The sequence below is a fragment of the Lathyrus oleraceus genome, chromosome 3 (assembly GCF_024323335.1).
Source record: "Lathyrus oleraceus cultivar Zhongwan6 chromosome 3, CAAS_Psat_ZW6_1.0, whole genome shotgun sequence".
Classification (NCBI taxonomy): Eukaryota; Viridiplantae; Streptophyta; class Magnoliopsida; order Fabales; family Fabaceae; genus Lathyrus; species Lathyrus oleraceus.
Genome location: NC_066581.1, coordinates 231,305,314 through 231,330,327, shown reverse-complemented (window position 1 = coordinate 231,330,327; position 25,014 = coordinate 231,305,314). Strand labels below are relative to the sequence as shown.

The following is a 25,014-nucleotide window of genomic DNA, read 5'->3' as shown; positions in this document are numbered from 1 at the left end:
AAAATGGGAAAAGAAAGGAAAGTGGAGAAAGTGCTCGCCAAGGGTTCGTATCCTCGTGCCTACATATTCTTATAGTGCAATAAAGAATTCAGAGCTTCGTAGATCGAAGGACAAATATCGAAAAAAAATATGATTAAGGGTGGGGTTTAAACCGAAAAACACTGAAATTGTCTGAGATGGTGTTTAAACCAAAGAGAAACAAAATGTGGTGTTTAAACCAAAGAAAGAGGTGTATAACCATGACAGTGTCAACCCAAATTGTGGTGTTTAAACCAAGAGCAAAAGGAAAGGCTTACCTAAGCCACTGGGACTAACAAAGCAATGGAAAGAAGATAAGAACATGTCAAAGCACTAGGACTGACATGACAAGGAAAAGAAGACATGAACTTGTCAAAGCACTGGGAGTCACATGACAAGGATCCTACCAAAGCACTGGGTATAACATGGTAAGGTAATGGTGTCAAAACCAATAAATGGGGGTTAACCATAGAGGTGTGTCCCAAAGGAGAAGGACATGGGGTTAACCATAGAGGTGTGTCCCTAAATAAAGGTGATTGCAATGGTGTTTAAACCAGAAGGGAATGAAAGAGTTGACACAAGGTTGGTTGTAGACTTGACAGTGAACTAACTGGAACTGCACTAAAGTATACGAACATAAACAAATACTCTAAGCAACTAGGGTATACATATTGTACATAAATATGCTCTAGACAAGGGTAGGAAAGATTCACTCTCATCATGGTCACCTAAAGGAGCTATTTAAAATAAAATTGAAATAAAATAGGAGAGGTTATGTGGCTTTTTAAGCTTGGAAAATGAGGAAAAATGATGCTCTATTTATAGGGAAGAAAGTGAGTTCAAGGTTCGTGTGAAATTGGATCCCAAACGTGTGAACCAAATTAGAATATTTTAGATCCAAACCGTGTGAAAAATTGGCATGAAACATGTGATTTTGGCATTTTCCAAGTCATTTTGTGTTGTGGTGAAATGTGCTTGGTCATGACAAACAAGTTTGCACATGTGAGAAGTGGTCCCAAGTTGAATTTGGTATGATTCTAAATTGCAAGTCACAGTGCAAAATAAAGTTAAGGTCACCATGTTCATGCTTAGGCCAATTCCAATCCACTCGTGCGTTTTCCAATTTTTCTTTGAGCTAAATGATCTCTTCACGGAGTAGAATACAATGCAAAAATAACCAAGTCCAAAGTATGCTTGAGGTGGAAATGGAATTCTTGGGAAGTTGAGGTCATGACCTGAAACTCTAGGCCAGACAATAGGTCAAACATGTCATGACCTAGTTTTGTGCACCTATGGGCAGCTGAGCAAATCTCAAAATTGATGGTCTTAGAGGATGAATTGAGTCTTGATCCTTGAAGCAAAGTTGTAGAGGGACTCAAAAGGAACATTTTTCTCAAAGAATCTTGGCAATTGGATAAAAATTGAAGAAGTTATGGAGTTTGGACCAAATACATGACATATTTGCAAATTAGGTCAACCAACCTTGTACCAACTTGTGCAAACTTGATATTTTCTTGCATTTACAACCGCAATGATGATGGGGTGAGCATCCATGGATGAAAACTTATTAGGGCTTCAGTGATATTGAGAAAAGCTTGAAGATTGAGTTATGTGGAATGGATATAAACACACAAACCACTCTTGAATCAAATGAAACAAACTTGCATTGCCCTTGCCCAAAAAACCTTATTTTGTCTTGATTTGGAGCATGGTCACCTATATGAGCAAAAATTAACAAACAAGTGCCATCTCTTATTGAAGTTAGGGTTTGTTGAAAAGAAAATCAAGATGAAAACCCTATTGTTAAGATACAAACCAAAATATGGTCATACTTGTGATTCAATGACCAAATGCAATGGTCATGCATGATATGATTTGATGTATGCAAATGAATCTATGCAAAAGGAAAAAGAGATGGAAAATTTAGGGGTATGAAACCGATTATGATAGAAAGTATCTCTCATCCTTGGGCATCAATCACTAAAACCACAATTAGCTATATATAGAGGGTTTGCAGGTGCCTGTTTGGTTTCTCTGGTTTTCCTACAGGTCTTGTGATAGTCCTATGAACGTGTGGTGGTAAAACCATGTGTGTGTGCTCATGCATAATCCCATGATTAAACCAAGGTATACCAGAGGGCATGAAGGTTTTTCTCCTGGTTGACGACCATTTTCGACCACCATTTTAAGTTCACTAGCTATAATGCGAGCCACATCCACGTGTCTTCCCTTGACAAGGTGGAACAAAAGGTTTGCAGTGTCCAAGGTGAAGGTAGAAGTATGACTTTTAGGTATGATGTTATGCAAGATCTGAATGAGAAAAACTTGAGCAACTGGAGATAGGTAATCTCTCTAATATCTAATGGGCACTCCTAAAGTGTTCAACTGGACACTTCGGCCTTCAAGCAAGATTGTTACAGAAATTTTTTCAATGTTCAATGTACTTTGGAGAGATTTACCATAAGTGCATAAACCACCTTTCTTTACAATCAGAGGACTTCCTAGAAACTCATTACTTGCATCTCTATTGAAGGTGATGAGTCTACCTCTCACCACTATTGTAAACGAGAAGGCTTCGCCCTCAGACGGTAAAGCATTAGCATAAAATTCCTGAACTACATCATGATTCAAATTATTGTATGGATTAATCAAAGTCCCCCACTTTCTTAATTCCAATTGTTGAGCCATTAACTTGTGATCTCTTTTCGGGTTTATGGCAAATCTCTTTTCATCCCAAATTCTCGTATTTGCAAGTTATCTAAACCTTCCCTCTTGTTAAACACCAAAGAACCTTGAATAATAAAAGATTATTTAGGCCCTATAAGTGCTTGTTGCATTTGGTCTTTGTTTCTTTGATACCATTACTCACTTACTCTGGTGAAACATTAAAAAAAAATACCTCTTTTGTACCATTTAGATTTTTAAATCCATACACAGTACAACACTATTAACTCAATATCAGAACCACGCTAAAGGCAAGTAAAAAATATGTGTGAATTACAAAATCTAGATGCACTATACAAAGATTGAAATTCGAACGCTGCCATTTAAGTGGCATGTGTTGTAACTCCCTCTCCCCTCCCTTACATTTCAAATTAAGAAAAATCTCTCAAGAACACTTGAGTTCTCATAAATTTAGGTCCAACATATTTTCAACATTTCTCTCTCAATATCTACATTTATTCTTTCAAACCAAGCAACTTCATCAACTTCTACTCCTCTTCATTCAAGACAAGTATCTTCATCTCTCACATTTGGTAAGTTTCTTCTTCTTATTGCTTTTTTTTATGTATGTAATGCAATTCCTTAAATGACTCTAGTTAAAATCCATTAGGTTACATCTAATAGAAACTACTCAAGCTATAATATGTTACATCTTATTGTAGGGTAATTATTGGGGTTTCTCACAAATACTAGACATTTGGATTTCAAAATTCGTATTCACCCCTATGAAAATCCGAATTTCAAAATTCGAACCCTAACATGGATAACAAAAACCAATTTTGTTTTGTTTTTTTTGTCATTATGTTTGTAATTTCTAATGATATGCAAGTCTTGTGTGATTATATATAAGTGGTTGACAAACAACCAAGGTACACATATGGTCGTTTGACTCAACATGCTTCAGCACCTAGGGAGAGATCCAAATCACTGCAAGTTACTGGAGAATCATCTAGGGCTACTAAGGGATCATCTTCACATGTAATGTATCTATGAATCATGACAAAGCACTCGCTACTCCCTTTATATGGGCATAACCCACATCATGCAGTCGAACTTGTTGTTGCCGCACCTAGTGATTTTCTTGAAGGTCCACATGACATGTCACTGATTTCACTTTATGCACACCATATTGTTAGGCATGTGTTGGAATAAGAGGTAACATTAATGTTTAATTACTCTTTTAAATATCTGTTTTATACAAATAGAATTGTCTAGTGTTGATGCATTTTTTTGCAGTACACATGACACACTAAAGTGTCTAAATCATGTTAGAAAGATAACAAAGTTGCTTCGGTCAAATGAACCTTTGTTTCAGGATGTATTCGAGTTATTTGGTATGAAGGACTTTTGTATGACGGGATATGGTTATATTGACCATGGTCTTTTGTCTTCATTTGCTGATAGATGGAGAGCAGAGGCGTTGTCATTTCATCTCTCCATTAGTGAGATGAGCATCTCCCTTGATGATGTATCATGTTTCCTCCATCTTCCGATTATAAAAAGATTGTTGGATCACTCTATCATTTATAAATTTGAGGCACTTGGCCTATTGGTGACAAAATTAGGAGTTTGTGTGAGTGAGGCCAAAAAGGAGAAAGAAGACACCACATGATGTCATTCCAGATTTTCATTCCTAACGGAAAAATATATTGACCACTTGAATGCAACTATAAATGTTGCGGGTGAATATGAACAAATTCCCTACCATAGACAATGTACATTAAAGACATACTTTCTAATTTTGGTTAGCACGAGCATATTTATTGACAACAGTGTGACCTATGTCGATATTATGTAGCTTAAGTACTTCACAGATTTGGAGCAGATTCACGAGTACAATTGGTGGGCAATTTGTTTGGCTTACATGTACTCCAAGTTAGCTGAAGGTAGTAAATGAAAGACGAGAAGATAATTGGATGTAACTGTCTATTTCATGCAATTGTTTTACATGCCATTTATTAATTTTATACTACTTGTTCTACATCATTATTGATATTTCATCAGAACCATTTCCAGACATGGATCCTTCAACATTTCCCAAGTATTAGGGAATATGTTTCTGACTACACTGAAGAGTTTCCACGTGTGTGCTCGATTAACCCGCTCAGAGGGAATTCAATGATTGAAATGGAATACGAGAAGATGATTTGATGCATCTATTTATTTCAGGTAATTGATTAACATGTCATTTATTAATTTTATACTACTTGTTCTACATTCTTATTAATATTTCATCTGAACTATTTTCATACACGGATCCTCCAGCATTTCCTAGGTATTATCGTTGGGAATATGTTTCTGACTACATTGAAGTGTTGTCACGTGCATGCTCAATTAACCCACTCAGGGGGAATTTTGCGTCTGAGTCGTACAAACTTGTTCTTGAGTGAACTATGGTGGATGATATTTTTTTCTCACTGTACGGAGAGCATCGTTCGACACGACCTATGGAGGTAATATGCTAGTATTTTTTTATAGATGACTTATGGGTCTTGACAGATGTACCCACATATACCTGGGCAATTTTTGCAAAAAATTGGGTATCTGCATGGTATACATAGAGTCCCAATAGTTCTTGCTTATGTAATTTTCCTTCGCACAAATGATGATTGATTATTTGCAGACTACCATGACCTTCTGGTGACAGAGGATGTACGTAGTGTGTCACCTCCTCGTGCATAGAGTACGATAATACTTCTAATGGCTTCATAGAGTGTCTCATCCTTATATGACACTAATGTCAAAAGGAGGCCCCCGTAGGCCAACTCATCAAGAGATACTAGAAAAGGAATGGGCAAGGGTGAACCATGTCGTGGATATATTGCATATATGTCATAATATTGTTGTGTTTGAAAGAGATGTAGTAGTTAGAGGAGAGTTTCAAGAAGGCACTCATTGAAGGGTCACTTTGAATACAATATTATCAGAGGCACAATTTGCACTATAATATATAAGGTAGAGGATTAACTGTGGCATTAGATGTACCCGATAGTTGTATTTTAATTTATATTATTTTCTGAATTATGATGTATTGTTTATGCAAATGACTGATATGTAAATGACTTATGAAAAGTCACTTTTTGTTAGAATTGACATCTGATTTATGAATGACTTATGGTTTATGTTATCCAAACTCCCATCGTAACTTATACCAACAATATTGTGTTGTCTCTGAGGTGCATTTGAATATTGGAATATGAATTCACTCATTCGTGTGTATTAGAAAATAGGCTAAATATAGTATTTAGTAGGTGTATTTGAAGATTGGAATCCAAATTCACCCTCTATTATCAAATGTACCATGAAGTGTGCCAAAGATAGTTTCTCTGCATCCGAGAATTGAAATATGAATTCACCTCTTTATTATCAAATATACAAGAAAATATGTCAAACATATTGTCGCGTATCCAAAAATTGAAATTCAAATTCACCTTTTTTTAATACATACACAAAAATATGCTAACATTAATAACGTAATAGTGCAGGACTGACCCAGTCATCTCGGAGGCCCTTCTAATTTCAAAAATGGACTCAAATTTTAAAAAGAATACAATTATAACAATTAAAAAAAACATATTAAAAATTTATATATTAATTGAAAATAAATTTAATTATAATAATTTTGAGTTTTCATCAATCTTAATTTTTGTATGTATTAGATTTTTATCATAATATTTTTTTAATTTATTAAATTTTTATTATAACATTTTATTTATTTTTATTAATATTTTATTTAAAAAATTAAAAAATTTAAAATTCCGCACTTGCACTATCCAGAGATTACAATATGGATTTATTTCTTTTTAATTGTCACTTGCAAAATTCAAGTTAGTATTAATTTTACTTTTGTCAAAATTACCCCTAAGTAATTATTACATAGAGAGAAAAAGTAAAATGAATATACTAAATAATTAAGGATATTATAGATAAAATAAAAATTATTGTTTGAAAACTAACATTAATAATTAACGAATATTTGCTAAGAATAGTTTGTTTACATAAGGGTGAGGAAGAATTGTACATTCAAAAGGAAAAGAGGATAATGAATAGGGTTGTTGATTGCTTTCCCTAAAAAAAGTATTTTATTTATATGTTTATTAAAAAAAACATTAAAAGATAATTATCAGTGTTTTTTATAACACATCAGCTTTTACTTTAACAAAAAAAGAGATAATAATAATAATAATAATAATAATAATAATAATAATAGTATTGTGCACGTTTTAGAAAATAATTGAAAATTAAACAAAAAAAACTAGGCATGTGAATGACATAAAAGACCTACCTACAAAGTAATTTTGCCTATTTTTATAAGGTGGACTATTTCTCTATTTGGTAGTACATGGGAAGCAAGCACACACTCTAATCAGAAGAAAAACTGCATTTGTATGTCGATCTATATTAATCAACTAATGATTGCATCCAATGATGCTATGAACAAACGTGGCGCTTCACAAAAAGAAACACTACTAAATATCATTCATTTAGGGTGAATTGCACAACACAGCAAAATTTTACTTGGGCTCAACTACAACCCCTTCATGGAACCTAACCAAGCTCTGTGGATTCCGCCCGGTCAGTTTCCAGACCATCCATTGTCTCCGGCTTTCTTGGACCCAGTTCCCCAACCAGAGTTTCCCTGTTCAGCATCGCTTGGACCAGCACCCCAGCCACTTTTGTCCCCACCACTAGCTCCACCTCCCCATCCACTTTTGTCACCAACACTAGCTCCACCTCCCCAGCCACTTTTGTCACCACCATTAGCTCCACCTCCCCAGCCACTTTTGTCACCACCACTAGCTCCACCTCCCCAACCACCTGGAAATGCTTCTCTTCCAGGGGAATTTTGAACCTTAGCCCCTGGGAAGTTGCTTAAACTGTCATCCCCGTCTTTCACAGCAGATCCCCATCTGGTTGCACCGGCACGTCTTTCGTGGTTGGAGTTGTGTCCTCTACTACTATTGCTATAAGAACCGCGACCACGCCCTCGACCACCACCGTATGGACGAGGCAATCCACTAGGGTGTTCATCTCGATTCCCATTATTTCTGTAATCAGGTCGTCCTGTAAAAATAAACAGAGTTAGTTTGAATAAAAAGAACTGGAAAAATGACAGGCGGAAGCAATTAGTTGAATGATATGTGAACTGCAGACAAAGAGAACAGGTAGATGTAGAACAAAATGCACAGAAGAAGGAACCGATCAACATGTTGATAACAAGAGGATTCATGATAACTAATTATATTTAATGTCAAAGCAGGTGCAATACTAGCAGAAGAAATCCAAACAAAATAATTAGATTCACCTCAAACTAGAGCTGAATTTAAAATCTCATACCTGTTCTGGAACCAGGAGTAGAAGACCGATCCCTATCATACGAGGGACCTCTCCAAGCACCCTCGCTGTTTGAACCACCCCAGCCACTACCCACGGATGCTCCTGATGAGCCCCCAGTAGCAGGGCTTCGCATTGGCACCATTGCAGCTACTGATCTAATGGAAGGTGCTGAATCATTTTGTGGATCATCGATGTGCCTTTGAAAATATGCCACAAGCCGGTCAATATCCTCAAACATCTTTTTGCGGAACCTGAATCCTTTGGGGTAAAGACCAATGTACTCATGGTGTGGATTTGTACTTCTTATGTAAGTCAATACAAATGTGCCAGGATGTTCATGGCAGATGCCAAAACTATAAACTATGCGCATTGGATTCTCTTCCTTTTCGGTCTTCAAAAGTTCATCAACTTCTGTTTTCAAACCCGGCCTGAACTTGCGATAATTTAACATTGTTCTTAAATGAGTAACCAAGGGATCAACATATCGATCCATAACCTAAGCAATAATGAATAGGAAAGAGTAAGTCATAGTGAGACAATAAAGGTGTCCAGAAAGCCAGGTGGATTACCTTACCTCATCTAAATCCTCAAAAGTATCCTCTCCAATTTTAAGAGTCTTTCCAATTCGAAGTAAGCTTGTGATGTCCTTGAGTTCCTTCCCGCCCTCAATTATCTCCTTGTGGGCATACACTCCATCGTGAATTTTAAGAGTCAAAGTAAGGTATGAAGGGCCCTTAGAATTAGGTCGGAAAATACTTTCACCAGGATCCTTGTCTGACAAGAACTGCGTAAAGACAGGTGAAGTTAAGCATGCACATAACCATTCATTATACACAAATTCAATTTGTCCCTTTTCCTTGTAACTAGTGCATGCCACTTAGAAGACAGCATTTTAGAGATAAAATCTCAGTATTGTATAAATGTTTTTACTAAACTTTGTTATTGTTATCATCTATATTAATTAATATATCAGTAGTAGTTCTCACATCAAGAACATAAACCAACTTTACGAACTAGAACTACAATGATTTATTCGAATCTATGACATCTAATTAGCAAAAGATAAGTGAGGATAATAGAAGCAGGAGGAAATACTCTTTTCACACTTATTGGGTAAAATTGTTCTAGGTTCCTAACAAAATGTGCACTAGGTTCCTGACTAATTAAAAAGAGCATGTCAACATATTTATTGCTAAAGGAAAACAAATTATTAAGAAACCAATAGAGGAAGGCCCTTGTTTCTGTTTTTGGTCAGATATATCTAGGGAAATAATAGCAAAATTGTATGCATTTACGTGTGTGTGTGTGTGTATGTATCCAAAGAATAATACATACAACGAATCAAGAATCAATCCAATTAAGCCTAGAAAATGGTCAATACAGCATGAAGTTACTAAAAAGCAAACCTCAATTGCTTCATCGGTAGTAATATTCTGAAACCGTGGATGAACAATCATCCTAGGCTTGAAATGCTTCTTTGAACGCTCCCTTTCTTTCCGAATTTTGTCTTGCTCATTCGGCAAGGAACTCCGGTCTTCGTGGTAATATGGATCAAAGTTGTGGTTGTGATGTAACCGATCACTTCTCATTTCACTTTCTTTACAAACAAGGAAGACTTGATACCTGTTTTTTTGGATTGACTTGATTTTACAAGTGAGCATGTCGCCTTCATGTAGCCTATCAGATAATTCAATTATATCTCTCAAGTCATCTGCATAGTCTTCTTTCATAAGGATTCCGGTCATTCCGGATTCAAGCCCACAAATTGCTCTTTGGGCTTGAACTCGGCGAACCGTAACCTGGACCATTTTACCTTCAGCGAGAGTCTCTTCAGTCTCACCTGAAATCATATAGAACTCCTCATCCTGACTTGGTTCTTCATATTGCTTACGCCAATCCTGAAAACCTTGAATCAATTCTCTTTTTATATCATAGAGAGTTTCAATCTTGTCTTGACGATTATTTCCAGAAGCATATTCCTCAACATCCAGATTTTTCAAATAACTAGGTCGATCTCTCACGTGTTCTATGGCCATCTCTAGGGCATCATCGTCATCATTTGCATCACCGGTGCCGTCTTCATCATAGACATCTTTGGCCAACTCTTGTGCAAGAATATAAGACTCTGGATGAATTCGTGTATCATCCAGTAAATCAATAAATTGGCTGCTGCTAGCAGCCAATCCACTTCGCCTCACACGCAAGAAACCAACCGCGTTGACAAACACCTTTTTACCAAGTTGGTGTTCGGTCAAAAAGTCCTTCCGGGTATAAATTGAGCCGGCTCTAACTAGCGATCTTTGCAAGGATGCAGCCTTCCGTGGACCAAGCCCCGAAATAAATTGTAACGGAGCAAATAACCACTCATGACTTATTGCTAAATTAATGTCTAAGCCAGCCTGATTGGTCACATCTACCATAATCTGCTCAACTATCCCAATTTTATCATCCGGGTTGAGAAAACTCTCCCAAGGGGTCAGTTTCCATGACAATATTTCCTTTCTGGGCCCACATAATGTTGCAACCATTGCCAATGGGTTCTGGAGAAATCGACCAAGAGCAACAGCCCGCCTCACTATACCTGTCAAAGCAACAAAAATAGGATCAGTTATAGGATGCATTAGATGAAGGGCAGCATGCACCTAACACAATATTTACCTAGCTGCTGCGAAGGAAGTTGTTCAGAGGAAATTTGGGAATTTTCATAAAGACGGGGCAGAGATTCGTCTCCATACACTATACTGAGCCCGTCCATTTCATGCCCAACATCTCTTGGGTTTTCCTCGACCATCTTAAAAATAACCTGATTGAAGAAAGTAGAAACCAACAGATGAGACCCACAATACAACAGCAGCAGAAGTCTTTCTCAATAGGGGGCAAAAAGTAATCATAATTCTGACTGAGGACACCATGACCATGCCATTTTATACAGCTTAATAGACCATCAAATGTTACCCAGCAAAAAAGTAAACATGTACCAATTGTACTCATCAAATAAATTTATACCAACTCTTACTAACCCAAAAAATAATTTTAAAATTCAATCCAAAAGTATATATTGCCATGTTTGATGTTTCTGATGTTGAAACAGAGTGCTTAGGAATATTCAGGTTTGTCATGAAAACCAAACTACTTAATGGAAGATAGATAGGAGGGACCAGAATGGCATGGGGATGAAAATGGGAATAGGAATATGATGGACAACTGATCAATATATTTTCCATGTTCGGTAAGGTGATTGAAATTAGAATGGAAATAAGCATTCCTAATATTGTAGGTATGGGAATTGTATCACTAAATTTACCAAAATATAAATGTAAAATAGAAACCAGGATATAACCTCGTATATATCTTCTTTCAAACGAGTGCAAGACAAGTTCGCTGCTCCTAAAACAACAACATGTGGTTGGTGATCTGTCATAAACTTCAGCACGCGTTCCTGGTCATTCTTCTTCCTTTGTTGGTCATGGACATTCTGTGACCTTAAAGTAAGCGACCCAGTGTATAGCACATCTTGCACTTCTCCCGATGAATCTAACATAACAAAAGTTGTTTGTGGCTTTCCAGGGCCCCAAGAGCAGGCCATAACCCTAGGAGCAGCCTCATCATCCGAGCTAAGATCACTTTCCTTTTGTTGATAAGGCCCCACAGAAACCTTACTCCACAAGGCCTTCCCATACTCCGTAAGTACCCAGTGCTTTGCTTTGCTTGCTAAGACGCCTCTTGCTTCTTTTTCCATTGATGGTAAAAGAAATCGAAAAATTGCATCATGCAGTATCAGCTTCCTCTGTTCATTCCACAGTTGAGCAGATCTGCTAACACTATCACTGATATAATACTCATTGAATTGGTCTATTACCTTATTAAGATTTTCTTCAGGAAGCTTAATAGTAACTTGAATGAGTTTGTCTTCTTCTGCCTTCTGTATAAGGAGCCATTGGGCATCCTCAAATTTACACAAAGGCTTCTCTCGCAGCCACTTCACCCCAGAAAACTGATGGAACGAATCTATGGTTATATTTCCATCGGCAGTTGGGGAGGTTGACACCACGGCGTGGTCAATAAAGTGGTTACGGACATATTTCTTTATGCTAGGTTCACAACTTATCTCAACAGCTGCCTGGAACAAAAATAACCAAATAATCAAACAAAGGACACATTTTAATGATTATGAATAAAGTTACAGATGCATACCATGTGTCTGGCACATTTAAGAACTTCTTCAGGAGTATCGTACATGGCACATGTGAAGTTAGAAGCCACCTCTTCTGGTGTTTCCTTTGGATCTATGAACTCATGCTGTAGAAGAGGGCAGACAATACAAAACCTTTAGCTTATGTTTATGGTCAAAAACAAAGAGCAGTTCTAAATTCAAGCATACGTACCAGCTTAACTACAGATAGACATAATCCGATTTGCTCAGAACTAGACCCAAACCTGCTTGCAACCTCCCACAGACCTGCCTTACTGAAAGTGCTATACATTGACTTCCGTTTTGGCCTTTTGTACTGTCCTTCATCAACACCAGCTTCACCTGGTGGGAAATGTAAGTTGAACTTGGAGTCAACATCATCAACCTCCCTCTCTGATTCTGCCTCCTTCAGTGATCTCATAACTGATTCAAACAATTGCCTATTCAAGTTTAGTCTTGTTTCATCGTATACACGACGAGACTCTTCTTCAAACCGTTTATTGTAGTATAATTGGAGGGCACTCTTCCGCTTCTGAAGAAGCAGCCACTTCCTGTCCAGGTCCTGTAGAGCCCAAAGTATCTAAAATTGCACAAGGAATCAATTTGAAGAGTTACTATCATGTTATCAGTATCAGACAATATATTAAGAAAATATAAGACACAAAAATTATAACGGACCTTGTGCCATTTTAGAGTAGGTGTTTTGTTATTCTTATCATAATTATCATTACCAGCTTCAGGTCGCTCTAGGTCTTTCAATAAGCTTAAACACTCCTCCTTGCGATACATGGCAATAAAAGGAATCTAAAAGACAATAAAAGACAAAATTCCAAATTAGGAAAATAAGGTTGATGTAAACTACATATGCAAATCTTAAGGAGCGAGGGTAATACTGACATCTAATTTTTGCACATGATGCAGTTCCAAAAATCTAACAATATCATCCTTGTCAATTGGTAGACCCTCCTTATCATCCTTTTTGGAGCCTGAATCTAACTTGGGAATCCAAGGGACTGCCCCACTTTTAAGTTGAGTAACTATCCACTGACCCTCTTCGCCTATACTACTTTCATCAAGTGGAGGAGCACCAGTACTCTCCTCCGATATCTACAAGGAAAAGAAAACTCATCTTACAAGAATGCACCTAAATTAACTAGGAGTTTTTATTAATCTTATTCTGCAGAAATCTTAGAAGACCTGCATTCTCTCGGGAATATCAGACTCCCTTATTCGGTCATCGTTCTCTGTCATATATTTCTCAGAGAGAACAATAGGCTCAAATTCATCTTCAAGCCTAGTCTCTTTGTAATCATCCGATCCTCGAGTACGACTGCGAGCCAAAAGCAACTCATCGACATCACCAAATAATTCTTGAGCTTCTTGTAAAGCTGAGGATGAGACTCCCGGTGCCGGCCTAGTCCTTCTTACACCCTTTGGCTTCTTAGTCCTACATAGAATTGCAGTAACAAAACATTAAATCAAATATTAATATTCTAATTGATATAAAATAAAGCATGCACTAAATACCTCACAGGGGCTCCGTTCTCATCAACTTCTTCTTCATCCACGATGAAATCGGCCATTTCATCTTCTTCTCCGATGTCAGCATCCTCCTCCTCTTCTCCTTGCTCCTCCTCTTCGGCAATGTCTTCAAGATGAGTTCCTGAATATTACGTTCATTTTTTGGTGTATTTTTCAGCATACCCAACAATGCATTTCAAAATAAATTTAATACTAATTTTGTTAAGGTAATTTTACACTAAAATATTGTGCTACACAATTCAAGTCTCATCCCTTCACTTAATTGTTTTCTGGCGAACAATTCCAATCCATAACTTATTCTTCCAGAGTGATATATATACATATAATGCATACTAGGACGTACCTTCATCATCGCCAAATAAACTGCGTTTAAGCTTCTCCTCAGCAGTTCGCCCAACCTTACCACTTCCATAAAACTCTTCTTCGTCAGATTGTCCAGATTGCCCCTCCTCATCCCTCTGGCCCTTTTTTAATCGCTTAAACTTTTTGCTTTCCTGATAATTTTAAGAACATTATTTTCAACAAAACATATATTAAGCAAAGCATTAGCAACCTAATATGCCAACATTAATTAAAAAAAATGAAAATATATACAAGAGTTGAAAAACCTTCCGACGATGAATATTGATATTATTGTCCTCCAACAACTCATAATCATCTTCATCAAGGACATACTCCTCCCTAAAATAGCAAGAAAAAATTCAAAAGAAAATTAAAATGATGATGGTAGCATCATGTATGAGTTACAATTTTAACTAAAAGATACATATGAAAATACAAATCCAATTTTCTTCAATCACGTGCGCATATGCCCTCAGAGGGACAGGGAGAATAAAAACAAGGGCACACTCAAGACCTGTACATTTCTATCAACATACATGACATGGTTTTATAAATAGTAGGACAAAGATTTAGATGAGATAAAAAACACCAAAAAAGTTTTAAAAGAAAAAAAGGTGTTAGCTACATGATGCAAGAGAGATTACCAAATATGTATTCCATAGACAACTTATCTAGATTAACTAAAAAAACTATCGGCAGTTATCAAACATTTTTCTTTGTTGTCTGAACATATGTTTATTAAGTATTAACATCAAACATTATCAGAGGCAGAAAGAACACGTAAAGGATAAAGAATCAACTTTTTCTTCCTCTTTTTCTTCTTCTGCCGCTCTTCGTCACTGTCTGCTCTTTCTTCTTCATCCTGCTCATCTTCTTCCTCAATTTCATCAACTATAAATCCATCCTTTTCATATTCATCTTGCCCTTCTGAAGTAAGGGGAAAAGAAAAAATTAACTAAGCACAATAAGATAGCATCAAATAAACCTCATGTAGAGATAATTCCATGCACATGACTAGCTCCACAGTCCACGCAATAAGACCCCATATAGAATAAAATTGATAAAACAGCAAAAAGAACAAAATGAAATATATTATGCAGCGAAAACAGGAAAAGAAAAACTAAAGGATGCAAACCGCGGTTTTACCGCGGTAAAATTCCACCATCAACATTCGAACTAACTAACACATAACTCGGGAATAAGCATCACAATTTCCATTTCCATATGGAACAACGAAACAGCAACGAGCAGACTTATTGACCTCAGTTCATCTGAGTATTTGCCCCAGCACGGACACAACTCAGAAATACTATTCCAAATTTGTTTTCATTTCTAAACTTACATCATCAATCTAACAAAAACAACTTTGCAGCATTTAACATAAGCCTTATTTCATACCAATTTTCATTTCTAAACTTACATCATCAATCTAACAAAAACAACTTTGCAGCATTTAACATAAGCCTTATTTCATACCAACATCAAACAATGGCACATGAGAAAACCCTAATTTTCAAGCCCCGGTATTCTAAAAAAATACCCAAAACACTGCATCCACTGAGAACAAAAATTAAGAGAAGAACCCAATAGAAATCATAAACAGCAAAAACGCATAAATTTGGAGCAATCAAAGTAGTCCATACCCTCCTCTTCCTCATCATCCTCGTCCATATCTCCACCTCCTTCTTCCAATTCTTCACCGTCAATGGGCTCTCTCTCGTCCATATCAAGCTCGACCTCGTCTGCACCCATTGAATAACCGAAATATTAGGGTTCAATTAGTACCAATAAGCACTTAGAAGAGGAAAACATTATGCTAAGAATGAAATAGGGGATTAGGGTTCACCTTCGTCGTCAGAGATTACGCCTTTGGCCATAATTGGTGAGTGAGTCTGCAAAATTCGGTGAAATCGAACAAGTTTTGGAGCAGAGAATGAGAAATCTGAGTTTTGGAGTAGAGAACGGGAATGAGAAAAAGAGAAAAATGATTCAGAATGAGTATTGGAGTTTCTTAATTTAAGAGTGAAAATTTGATCTAACAGGATTCAAGAATACGGGGTTGTGTTCTGTATTTTTATTTTGTAGTTTTATAATGTTTTATTTTTATTTTTTAAGTGTAATATATTCTATAAGGCCCGATAAGATTATGTCACGTGGCCCAATAAGTTAAATCAGAGTAAATGTAAAAACATAATTTTGAACAAATAAAATTACAAATTTTTTACTAAAATAATTCAGTTTGTCAAAAAAATCTTAAAATAATTTTGATTTCAAAAAAATTATCAAACTATTTCACTTTTAGGAGGAGGCATTCCTCTTAAAATTAGAGAGGATGCGTCAATTGGATTGGATATGTTATATATTGCAGCCAATTCAATTGGAGCTCATGTGTATGGGTTAAAGGGAGATGTCAATTGAATTGGCACCTCAGTGTATTTTGTAAAAAAAATTCAAAAACAGTCTATGTGGTACATAATTTCGAAATCGGACCAATTCATATTAATATAAATTCTCGTTTACACAAAAAAAGACTAATGTTGATGACTGGGATCACCTAACCGACCTCCGGTCTCACATCCCCTAGCTATCCGAACCTATGGCCCTAACTCATGTTGATGATTCACCACTGGTGTTTGACCATCTGAGGGCCCAGGAACATCACTACCAACTGCAGGAGATGGCTTGTTGAGATAGTCAGACAAATCAGCGTAGTCTTGAGTATGCATCGAAGGTGTACCGTCATAGTTGAGTTCATGACCCACGCCAGAGTAGTTGGGTTGTGTTTGACTTGTTGGTGGGCGATCGGGACGGTTGAAGGGAGACATTGGTGTGAATGGCGTCGAGGAAAGGTTGGAAAGATTGGTGTGGTGTTTGGTAGAGATAGGGTTGTTGAAGGTTTCGGTTTTGTGAGGTTTGGGCTTAGGCATGGCAACATAATCCATTCCCGCGGATACCTACCCGAACTCGCCCCGAAGTTGACGGGGAAACCCGCTTTGACTGGGTTTGGGTTCGGGTTTGGGTTTTCCCCGATTATAAAATATAAGGACGGGTCGGGTAATGGGGACACTAGTACCCACCCTGAACCCGTCTCCGAACCCGCTTCGATATTTCATTATGTATACTATTATTTATTTTTGATAATTTAGAATATTAAATATGTGTTTAATGTTTTGATATTTTAATTTGAATTTATTATTTAAAATATTTGAAATGTATGTATGAATTTTTTTAGATTGTTTTATTTTATTATTTGTAATGTAATTTTATTTTGGAAAAAATAAATATTTCTATTAAAAATATATATTTCACTAAATGAATGGTTGCGGGGCGGGGATACCCGAACCCGTTTGGGACAAGTTTGGGTTTTGATTCTCCATCCCCGTTTGGGTTTGGAGCGGGGAACGGGGATTGTTTGGGGATTTGGGTTTGGGTTTGGGGGAGGTAAAAACCGTCCCCGACCCGCCCTGTTGTCATGCCTATTTGGGCTTCTTGGCTATGGTGGGAGGAGAGACGGTTGGTGTTAAATGATCATTGAGTGTTCTGGTTAAGGCGGCTTTGGTAGGGTGATGTGTTGTGTGCGAAGCGATGTTAGGTCTCTGGTTGATGGTCTATTTGTTGGTGGTGGTACGGGGTATGCTCTTGGTATTATGGTTGGGTGTATGGCATGTTAGGGTTGTATATTTGTGTGTTTGTGGAACGGAAAGTTTGACGGATAGGGGGTTGTGTGTAGTTGGTCTGACAATGTTGTTAGGGGTTAGATGTTGAGACGTCTGGTGTGTAAGTTTGTTGGTGTGGGTCGTATAGGTGCATATCCTCGACGATGAACTTAAAACCAACCGATCTGTACCAAGACATATAAGTACGACTTGGTTTTTCTTCATTTGGTATCACAGCATCAGTTAAGACATGGTCATGGCGGTGCTTCCATTTGCGACACTCAGATCTAGTGAAGCTTTGTCATTGGTTGAAGTTCCATTGGTCGTTAACTTTGCGCAAATGCCATTCTCCTAGGTTTGTTGGGGGATATGGGATGTGTTGAAGCATACCGAACTGCAATTTCACACGATCATTGTTGTGCATCTCCATATTTGTGAATCTTATGATCGGTCTGCATGCAGTCCATACGGTTGCGTCTTCTTCGTTGATTTCATGGTCATGATCCAAATTTAAGTATGGATGCCAAATGAACTGAAATGTGAGTGTATGTTAGATTATAAACTTGGTAGAAGAAATTAACAAATTATTACGAAATAATTAGGTTATTATCCATACATCTATCGGTCGAAGGTGATCCAAGAGATTGCGATATTGGGTAATACAGTGTCTAGGACATCTGTTATAACGCATACAACGTGCCGACCATATGCACCATAAAGGTAAAAATATTAGTTAGAGATAATAATCGGTAAAGTAAGTAAATATATAGCATTTTAAATAACTTACTTTTGTGCATACGGGAATGTGAAAGGGTTGTTGTTGACGGGTGCTAGGGACGGTAGTCTTGACCAATCCCATGCTTGGAGCAAAACAACACGTCTAGAAAAGGTAGATGCGTCTTTGTGTGAATTTTTACATAAATAGCTATAAAGATAGGTCAGACAAGTGGATCCCCAATTGTAACTTCTTATTCTATCTACATGTCTTAGTAAAGATAAATACATAACATGCATACTAGAACCACAACCTTTGGGAAATAAAAAAGAACCAGTTAAAAGCATAATGTAACACTTAGTTTTTATTATTCGAGCTTCTTCGGTAGAATGCTTATCTAAATGTAAATTGTTATAGTATGACTTAAGGTGTGAAAGGAGTATACCTTAACCTCTTGAGTTATCATCTAACAAATCAGTATCCAAGAGGTCCATGCAAATTGAATTCTCATAGTTGGTTTTAGCATTTATAACTTTACCTTCAATAGAAAGTCTCAATAGCATGTAGACGTCTTCTAATGTCATAGTACACTCATCAGTTGGAAACCAGAATGTGTGTGTCTCGGGACTCCATCTTTCACATAATGCAAGAATGAATTTATCATCCACCGACCAGAATATAATTTAGCTTATATGTCCAAAACCAGCGAGTTCGACAAACAGTTGAATCATCGGGTCCATGTGGACATATTCGTGGACCCGAGTACGGAACCTTGAAACATCCTATAAAAGAAATAACAAAACACTTTACTAAGTTGATATGTTATTAAAAAGTACTCTAGACAAATAACAAAAGAATTAAACGCTTACATAAGTTGTTATGTTTGCAACTGTTCCTCTGTGCGATTCGCCCATTATGAGGATAGATATCTTGTCGGAGATGAAAGAAGTTGGTGCATATGAAAGAGGTTGTTGCAGATGAAAGATTTGATGTTGTAGAGGAAGTAGTAAGTGATGGTGTGGAAGAAATGTTAGAGTCACCTGCCTATTTATATGGCGTGACATGCAAAAGTGTGGAAGCTTGGAAAAATGTGATTGTATGTGCTAGCCAAATGAATTGACGCCCATGTGCATTTTCTACATGCTAGTGCCATTCAAATTGGTGCCTCCTTAGGCCCATACATGACACATCTAGCTCTGCATGCTTGGTTACGAGGTATGCATGCATGTAAGACATGGTGTCGCCAAATGCACTAGCGCCCATGTGCAAGGATTGCAAGAGGCGCCAATTCATTTGGAGTTAGGGCTTGCATGTGTGACACGTTGCTTTCCTCTCTCTTGCATGTTGGACACATCACTTTCGTCTAGCTTGCATGTTTGACACATCACTTCGGACTTGCTTGCATGTTAGACACATCACTTCAGACTTGCTTGCATGTTAGACAAATCACTTACCTATTTAAGTGTCTTACTATCAACATCCAACAATCAATACACATCCATCTGCAACAAGAAATTAATTTTCATCTGCACCAGAAATATTACAATATCATTTTCACCAAAATATAGTGTCAATGTTCACTGCAATGGTGAGACATATGAGTCCGAGTTATACAGGTTTTATTTTCAAAACACCAATATCATTCGACTTACGATCAAGAGAAATGAAAATTTTTTGTATTTGAAAAAACGAATTCAATCCTGCATAGGATCTAGTATTGTGTCAAAGATCACATATCAAAATCCAAATTTTTTAGAACAATCAATGCAAGTTTTTCCCGCTAAAGGTACGGGATGATGAAGATGTTGAATACATGTTTGTTAGTCACGAATATTCTAACTGCAATTGTATTGAGTTGTATATTACTCTTCAACCAAGTATACCATCTCAGCAATCTCAAATAACTAATCAAGATGAATCTGATGAATTTGATTCACAATACTTAGATGACGTCGACCCAGAAGCAGAAGCAGAAGTCAACGTCGTTGATGAAGAAGAAGAAGAGACCGAGATACAAGTCAATCATATGTTGAACAACAACATTAAAGATGATGATAAACCAGCGTCATTACCTCCAAGTCATGTCTATAATCCGCCTCAACATATGACAAACATGGATCTGCATGACGATGAAACATCAAACAATGTTTTTTATAACCTGTATCCACGATCAGAAGGTGAGTTAAAGGTGAGAGACATGTTTTGCTGATTTCACAGTGAAACGCACTGATTCGATGAGGTATGTCATCGAATGTCATAACATCCTTTATAAGTTTCGATTGGCTGCGTCTCACAAAAAGAAAAGTGACTCTTGGGAGATAGCTTCAATAGACCCACCTCACAGTTTCATTGCAACTAACGTTGAACAAGATCACCGTAAATTAAGCGATGCATTGATATGTCAAGACATTTTGCCGCTTGTTAATAAAGACCCATCAGTGAAGGTGAGTATAATTATATCTCATATCAGAACAAGATATAATTATACTCCATCTTATAAGAAAGCATGGATTGCAAGGACAAAGGTTGTTGAACAGATATTCGACAACTGGGAGGATTCATACAAAGGATTGTCACAGTTTTTATGGGCACTAAAAACATATATGTCAGGTGATAACACTGAAATACACTACGTATTTGACTCGGATTGCCCATCCATGTGCATGCACCGGATCTTGCTGGAGGAAGATTCTAAACCTTCCAGAGAACATCAACGAAGGGTAAACCCTATAATGAGCAATATGGTTAAGAAAGAAGTACTAAAACTACTAGAGGGGGATAATTTATCAAATTTCAGATAGTAAGTGGGTGAGCCCTATACATGTGGTACCTAAAAAAGGAGGTGTCACAATTGTAGAAAATGAGAAAGGCGAGCATGTAGTTAAGCATGTGGAAAACGGTTGGCGTATGCGCATAGATTACAGAAAACTAAATAAGGTAACTAGGAAAGATCATTTTCCTCTCCCATTCATAGATCAAATGCTTAAACGTCTAGTTGGACACTCTTACTTTTGCTATCTAGATGGATACTCGGGATTTTTCCAAATTCCTATTCATCCCGAAGACCAAGAGAAAACAACCTTTACATGCACTTACGAAACTTTTTCCTATAGACGAATGCCATTTGGACTTTGCAATGCCCTAACTACCTTCCAACGTTGTATGATATCAATCTTTGCAGATTTCCTCGATGAGATTATGGAAGTTTTTATGGACGATTTCTCAGTATGCGGATTCAGTTTTGAAAACTGTCTAGCTAACCTTGAGAAAATTCTAGAAAGATGCGTGGAAGAAAACCTTGTGCTAAACTGGGAAATTGTTACTTTATGGTTACCGAAGGAATAGTATTAGGACACATAGTCTCTGAAAAAGGCATTGAGGTTGATAAAGCCAAAATAGAGGTTATAGAGAACCTCAAACCACTTAAGACCATTAGGGAAGTTCGAAGCTTTCTTGGACACACCGGTTTCTACCTATGCTTTATTAAAGACTTCTCTAGAATAAGCAAACCTCTTACTAGCCTTCTAATGAAAGATGTCGAGTTTATTTTCGACGGAAAATGTATTGAAGCATTTAACCTTTTGAAATAAGCATTAACTTATGCACCTATTATGCAACCTCCAGATTGGAACCAACCTTTCGAAATCATGTGCGATGCTAGAGATTACGATGTTGGTGATGTTCTAGGGCAAAGAAAAGAGAAGAAATTACATGCAATTTACTATACCAGTAGAACCCTAGATGCCGCACAACTTAACTATGCAACAACCGAGAAAGAACTTCTCGTTGTTGTTTTTGCTATTGATAAATTTCGATCTTATTTGGTCGGAGCTAAAATTATACTTTATATAGATCATGCAGCTATTCGATACCTGTTAAGCAAGAAGGATGCTAAACCTATGTTACTTCGATGGGTCCTTTTACTGCAAGAGTTTGACCTGGATATTCGAGACAAGAAAGGCATGAAGAATGTAGTTGTTGGACACCTTTCTAGGCTTGAATATTTAAAACCAGACCTAATGCCTATAAATGACGATTTTACCTACGATGGACTTATAGCTAAAATCGAAGCCATTCAGGATGATGACTCTGACTTTTCAATGGATTTGAGCATTGAAAAAACTCTAGCAGTGACCAACATACCTTGGTATGCTGACTTTGTTAATTACCTAGCCGCTGATATCATACCCTCCAACCTTAACTACCAACACAAGAAAAAATTATTTAGTGATGTAAGATATTTTTATTTGGATGAACCACTCCTTTTCAAAAGAGGGGCATACATCATTTTTCATCGTTGTGTCCCTGAAGAAGAAGTGGAAAACATCATAAAACATTGTCACTCTGCACCCTATGGTGGTCATGCAGTCATATCTAAGACATGCGCTAAAATTCTCCAAGTCGACCTTTACTGGCCAACATTATGGCGCGATGTTCATGCTTACATTGTCAGATGTGATCGGTGCTAACATACTGGGAACGTCTCAAGACGTGACGAAATGCCATTAAGAAATATCCAAGAATTAGAAATCTTCGATGTTTGGGGGACTGATTTTATGGGACCATTTCCATCATCAATTGGAAATAAATATATCTTAGTAGCTGTTGACTACGTGTTTAAATGGATTGAGGCTATAGCCTCACCTACAAATGACACACGAGTAGTGATTAAGTTATTCAAAAATAACATATTCCCTAGATTTGGAATACCGCACCTCATTATAAGTGACGGTGGATCACATTTCATATCCAAAAAATTTGATAAACTTTTAGATAAATATGGAGTTAAGCATAGAGTAGCAACACCATATCACCCACAGACTAGTGGATAAGTTGAAGTATCAAATAGGGAGATTAAACAAATCTTAGAGAAAACGGTTTTAATATCTATAAAAGATTGGTCTCAAAAGCTTAAAGACGCATTATGGGCCTATAGAACCGCTTATAAAACCCCTATAGGAACCACCCCGTACCAATTAGTTTACGGAAAAATCTTGTCACTTACCTTTTGAGCTAGAACACAAAGCCTATTGGACCATTAAAACCCTAAATTTGGATTACCTAGCAGCTGGTGAAAAGCGCATTCTAGACATTCATAAATTAGAAGAACTACGTCACAATGCTTATGAAAATGCCATAATATATAAAGAAAGAACCAAAGCGTGGCATGATAAGAGAATTGTAAAAAAAAGATTTCAACATAGGCGATCTTGTTCTCCTTTTTAACTCCAGGTTGTGACTTTTTTCTAGTAAGTTGCGCTCAAGATGGACTGGCCCTTACGAGGTCTCAAAGATCCTAAAGTCTGGAGTAGTTGAAATCAAGAACCACTCTTGTAAACCCTTCACAGTAAATGGGCAAAGGCTAAAGCACTACCAAGGAGGTGACATCCCTACAAATTACTCTTGTCACACTCTGATCGATCCACATGTCCCTACTTCTCATATATGAGTCTCTAATTGTCAAGCTAAAGACATTAAACAAGCGTTGCGTGGGAGGCAACCCATGATTTTTCTCTATTTTCTCACACTATTATTTTCTTGCATTGTTTTTATTCGATGATTTATTTATGTACTTAACTGGACTAACCTTCGTAATATCTATGTTTCAGGTTTCAGGTCCGTAACATTCTCCACTAACCATATTTTTCATGATGCATAGTTTCGATGATATGCATGTTGTCTTCAGGGATGAAATTCAGAGAAAGCGATATGCGGTCCTTGTTGGTGTAAGCCCTATAGGCCAATATTTTTTGGTACTTGTATCGAATTATTTATTAATAATAAAAGGCTTTTTCTTTATTATGTTTGTATAGTAAAGTCCCTAGAATAGATAGTCCATTTAATGTATCAAGTGTGACTTAATCATGAGATCCCATTAAATATAAGGACACTATTCTTAAAGTATTCGTAGTCAAGCTTTATTGTGAAGTGGGATAACATTAAGGCATTAAGACTATTATGTATATAGATTGATGGTCACATCTCATGGATCATGGATAAGGAGTTATCAAGTCTAAAACATAGGTATGAATATTAGGAGTAATATTTATACTGGATCGACCCGCTATGAGAATCCCATATAGAATGTTATGCAAAGTGTCATAAGTTATTCTCATGGTGATAGTGGTGTATACCACCCTTCGACCTGAAACCACTATGGACCCTATATGTATAGTCGAGTGCTTTATTGCTGATCAAACATTGTCGGTAACTAGATGACCATAAAGACAATTGATGGGTACTCCATGAAGCAAGTTGAGGGACATAAGTGATCTAGGTGGAATTTGCATATCCTAAGTAACAGGATAAATGTCTATGGGCCCAATATTGAACTGGACAAGGATGACACAGTCTATGCCTTGTGTTCAATATAGACATAGGGGCAAAAGGGTAACTATACACATAAGTACTATCACAAAAGGATTTATCAGATCATATGACATTTTCGTGTCTTGGGTAGCAGTGAGGTGTTGCTAGATACCGCTCAT

General features: G+C 37.0%; 1 protein-coding gene across 2 annotated transcripts; it reads right to left on the bottom strand.

Annotated features, from left to right (window-relative positions):
• Nucleotides 1-7,024: 7,024 nt before the first annotated feature.
• LOC127126498 (transcription elongation factor SPT6 homolog) lies at nt 7,025-16,225 on the bottom strand. Of its 2 annotated transcripts, XM_051055430.1 has the most exons (18): nt 16,002-16,225; nt 15,799-15,897; nt 14,956-15,082; nt 14,422-14,494; nt 14,157-14,307; nt 13,799-13,934; nt 13,469-13,718; nt 13,169-13,378; nt 12,950-13,075; nt 12,465-12,851; nt 12,274-12,378; nt 11,939-12,199; nt 11,420-11,866; nt 10,738-10,882; nt 9,486-10,660; nt 8,654-8,863; nt 8,080-8,575; nt 7,025-7,806 (listed from the first exon to the last, which is right to left on the bottom strand). In XM_051055430.1, the coding sequence occupies exons 1-18, from the start codon at nt 16,030-16,032 to the stop codon at nt 7,319-7,321; spliced, it is 4,917 nt and encodes a 1,638-aa protein (XP_050911387.1). In that variant the 5' UTR covers nt 16,033-16,225; the 3' UTR covers nt 7,025-7,318. The 2 variants fall into 2 exon arrangements, with proteins under 2 accessions (XP_050911387.1, XP_050911386.1); XM_051055429.1 differs by having other exon boundaries at nt 11,420-12,199.
• Between the last annotated feature and the right edge of the window lie 8,789 nt (nt 16,226-25,014).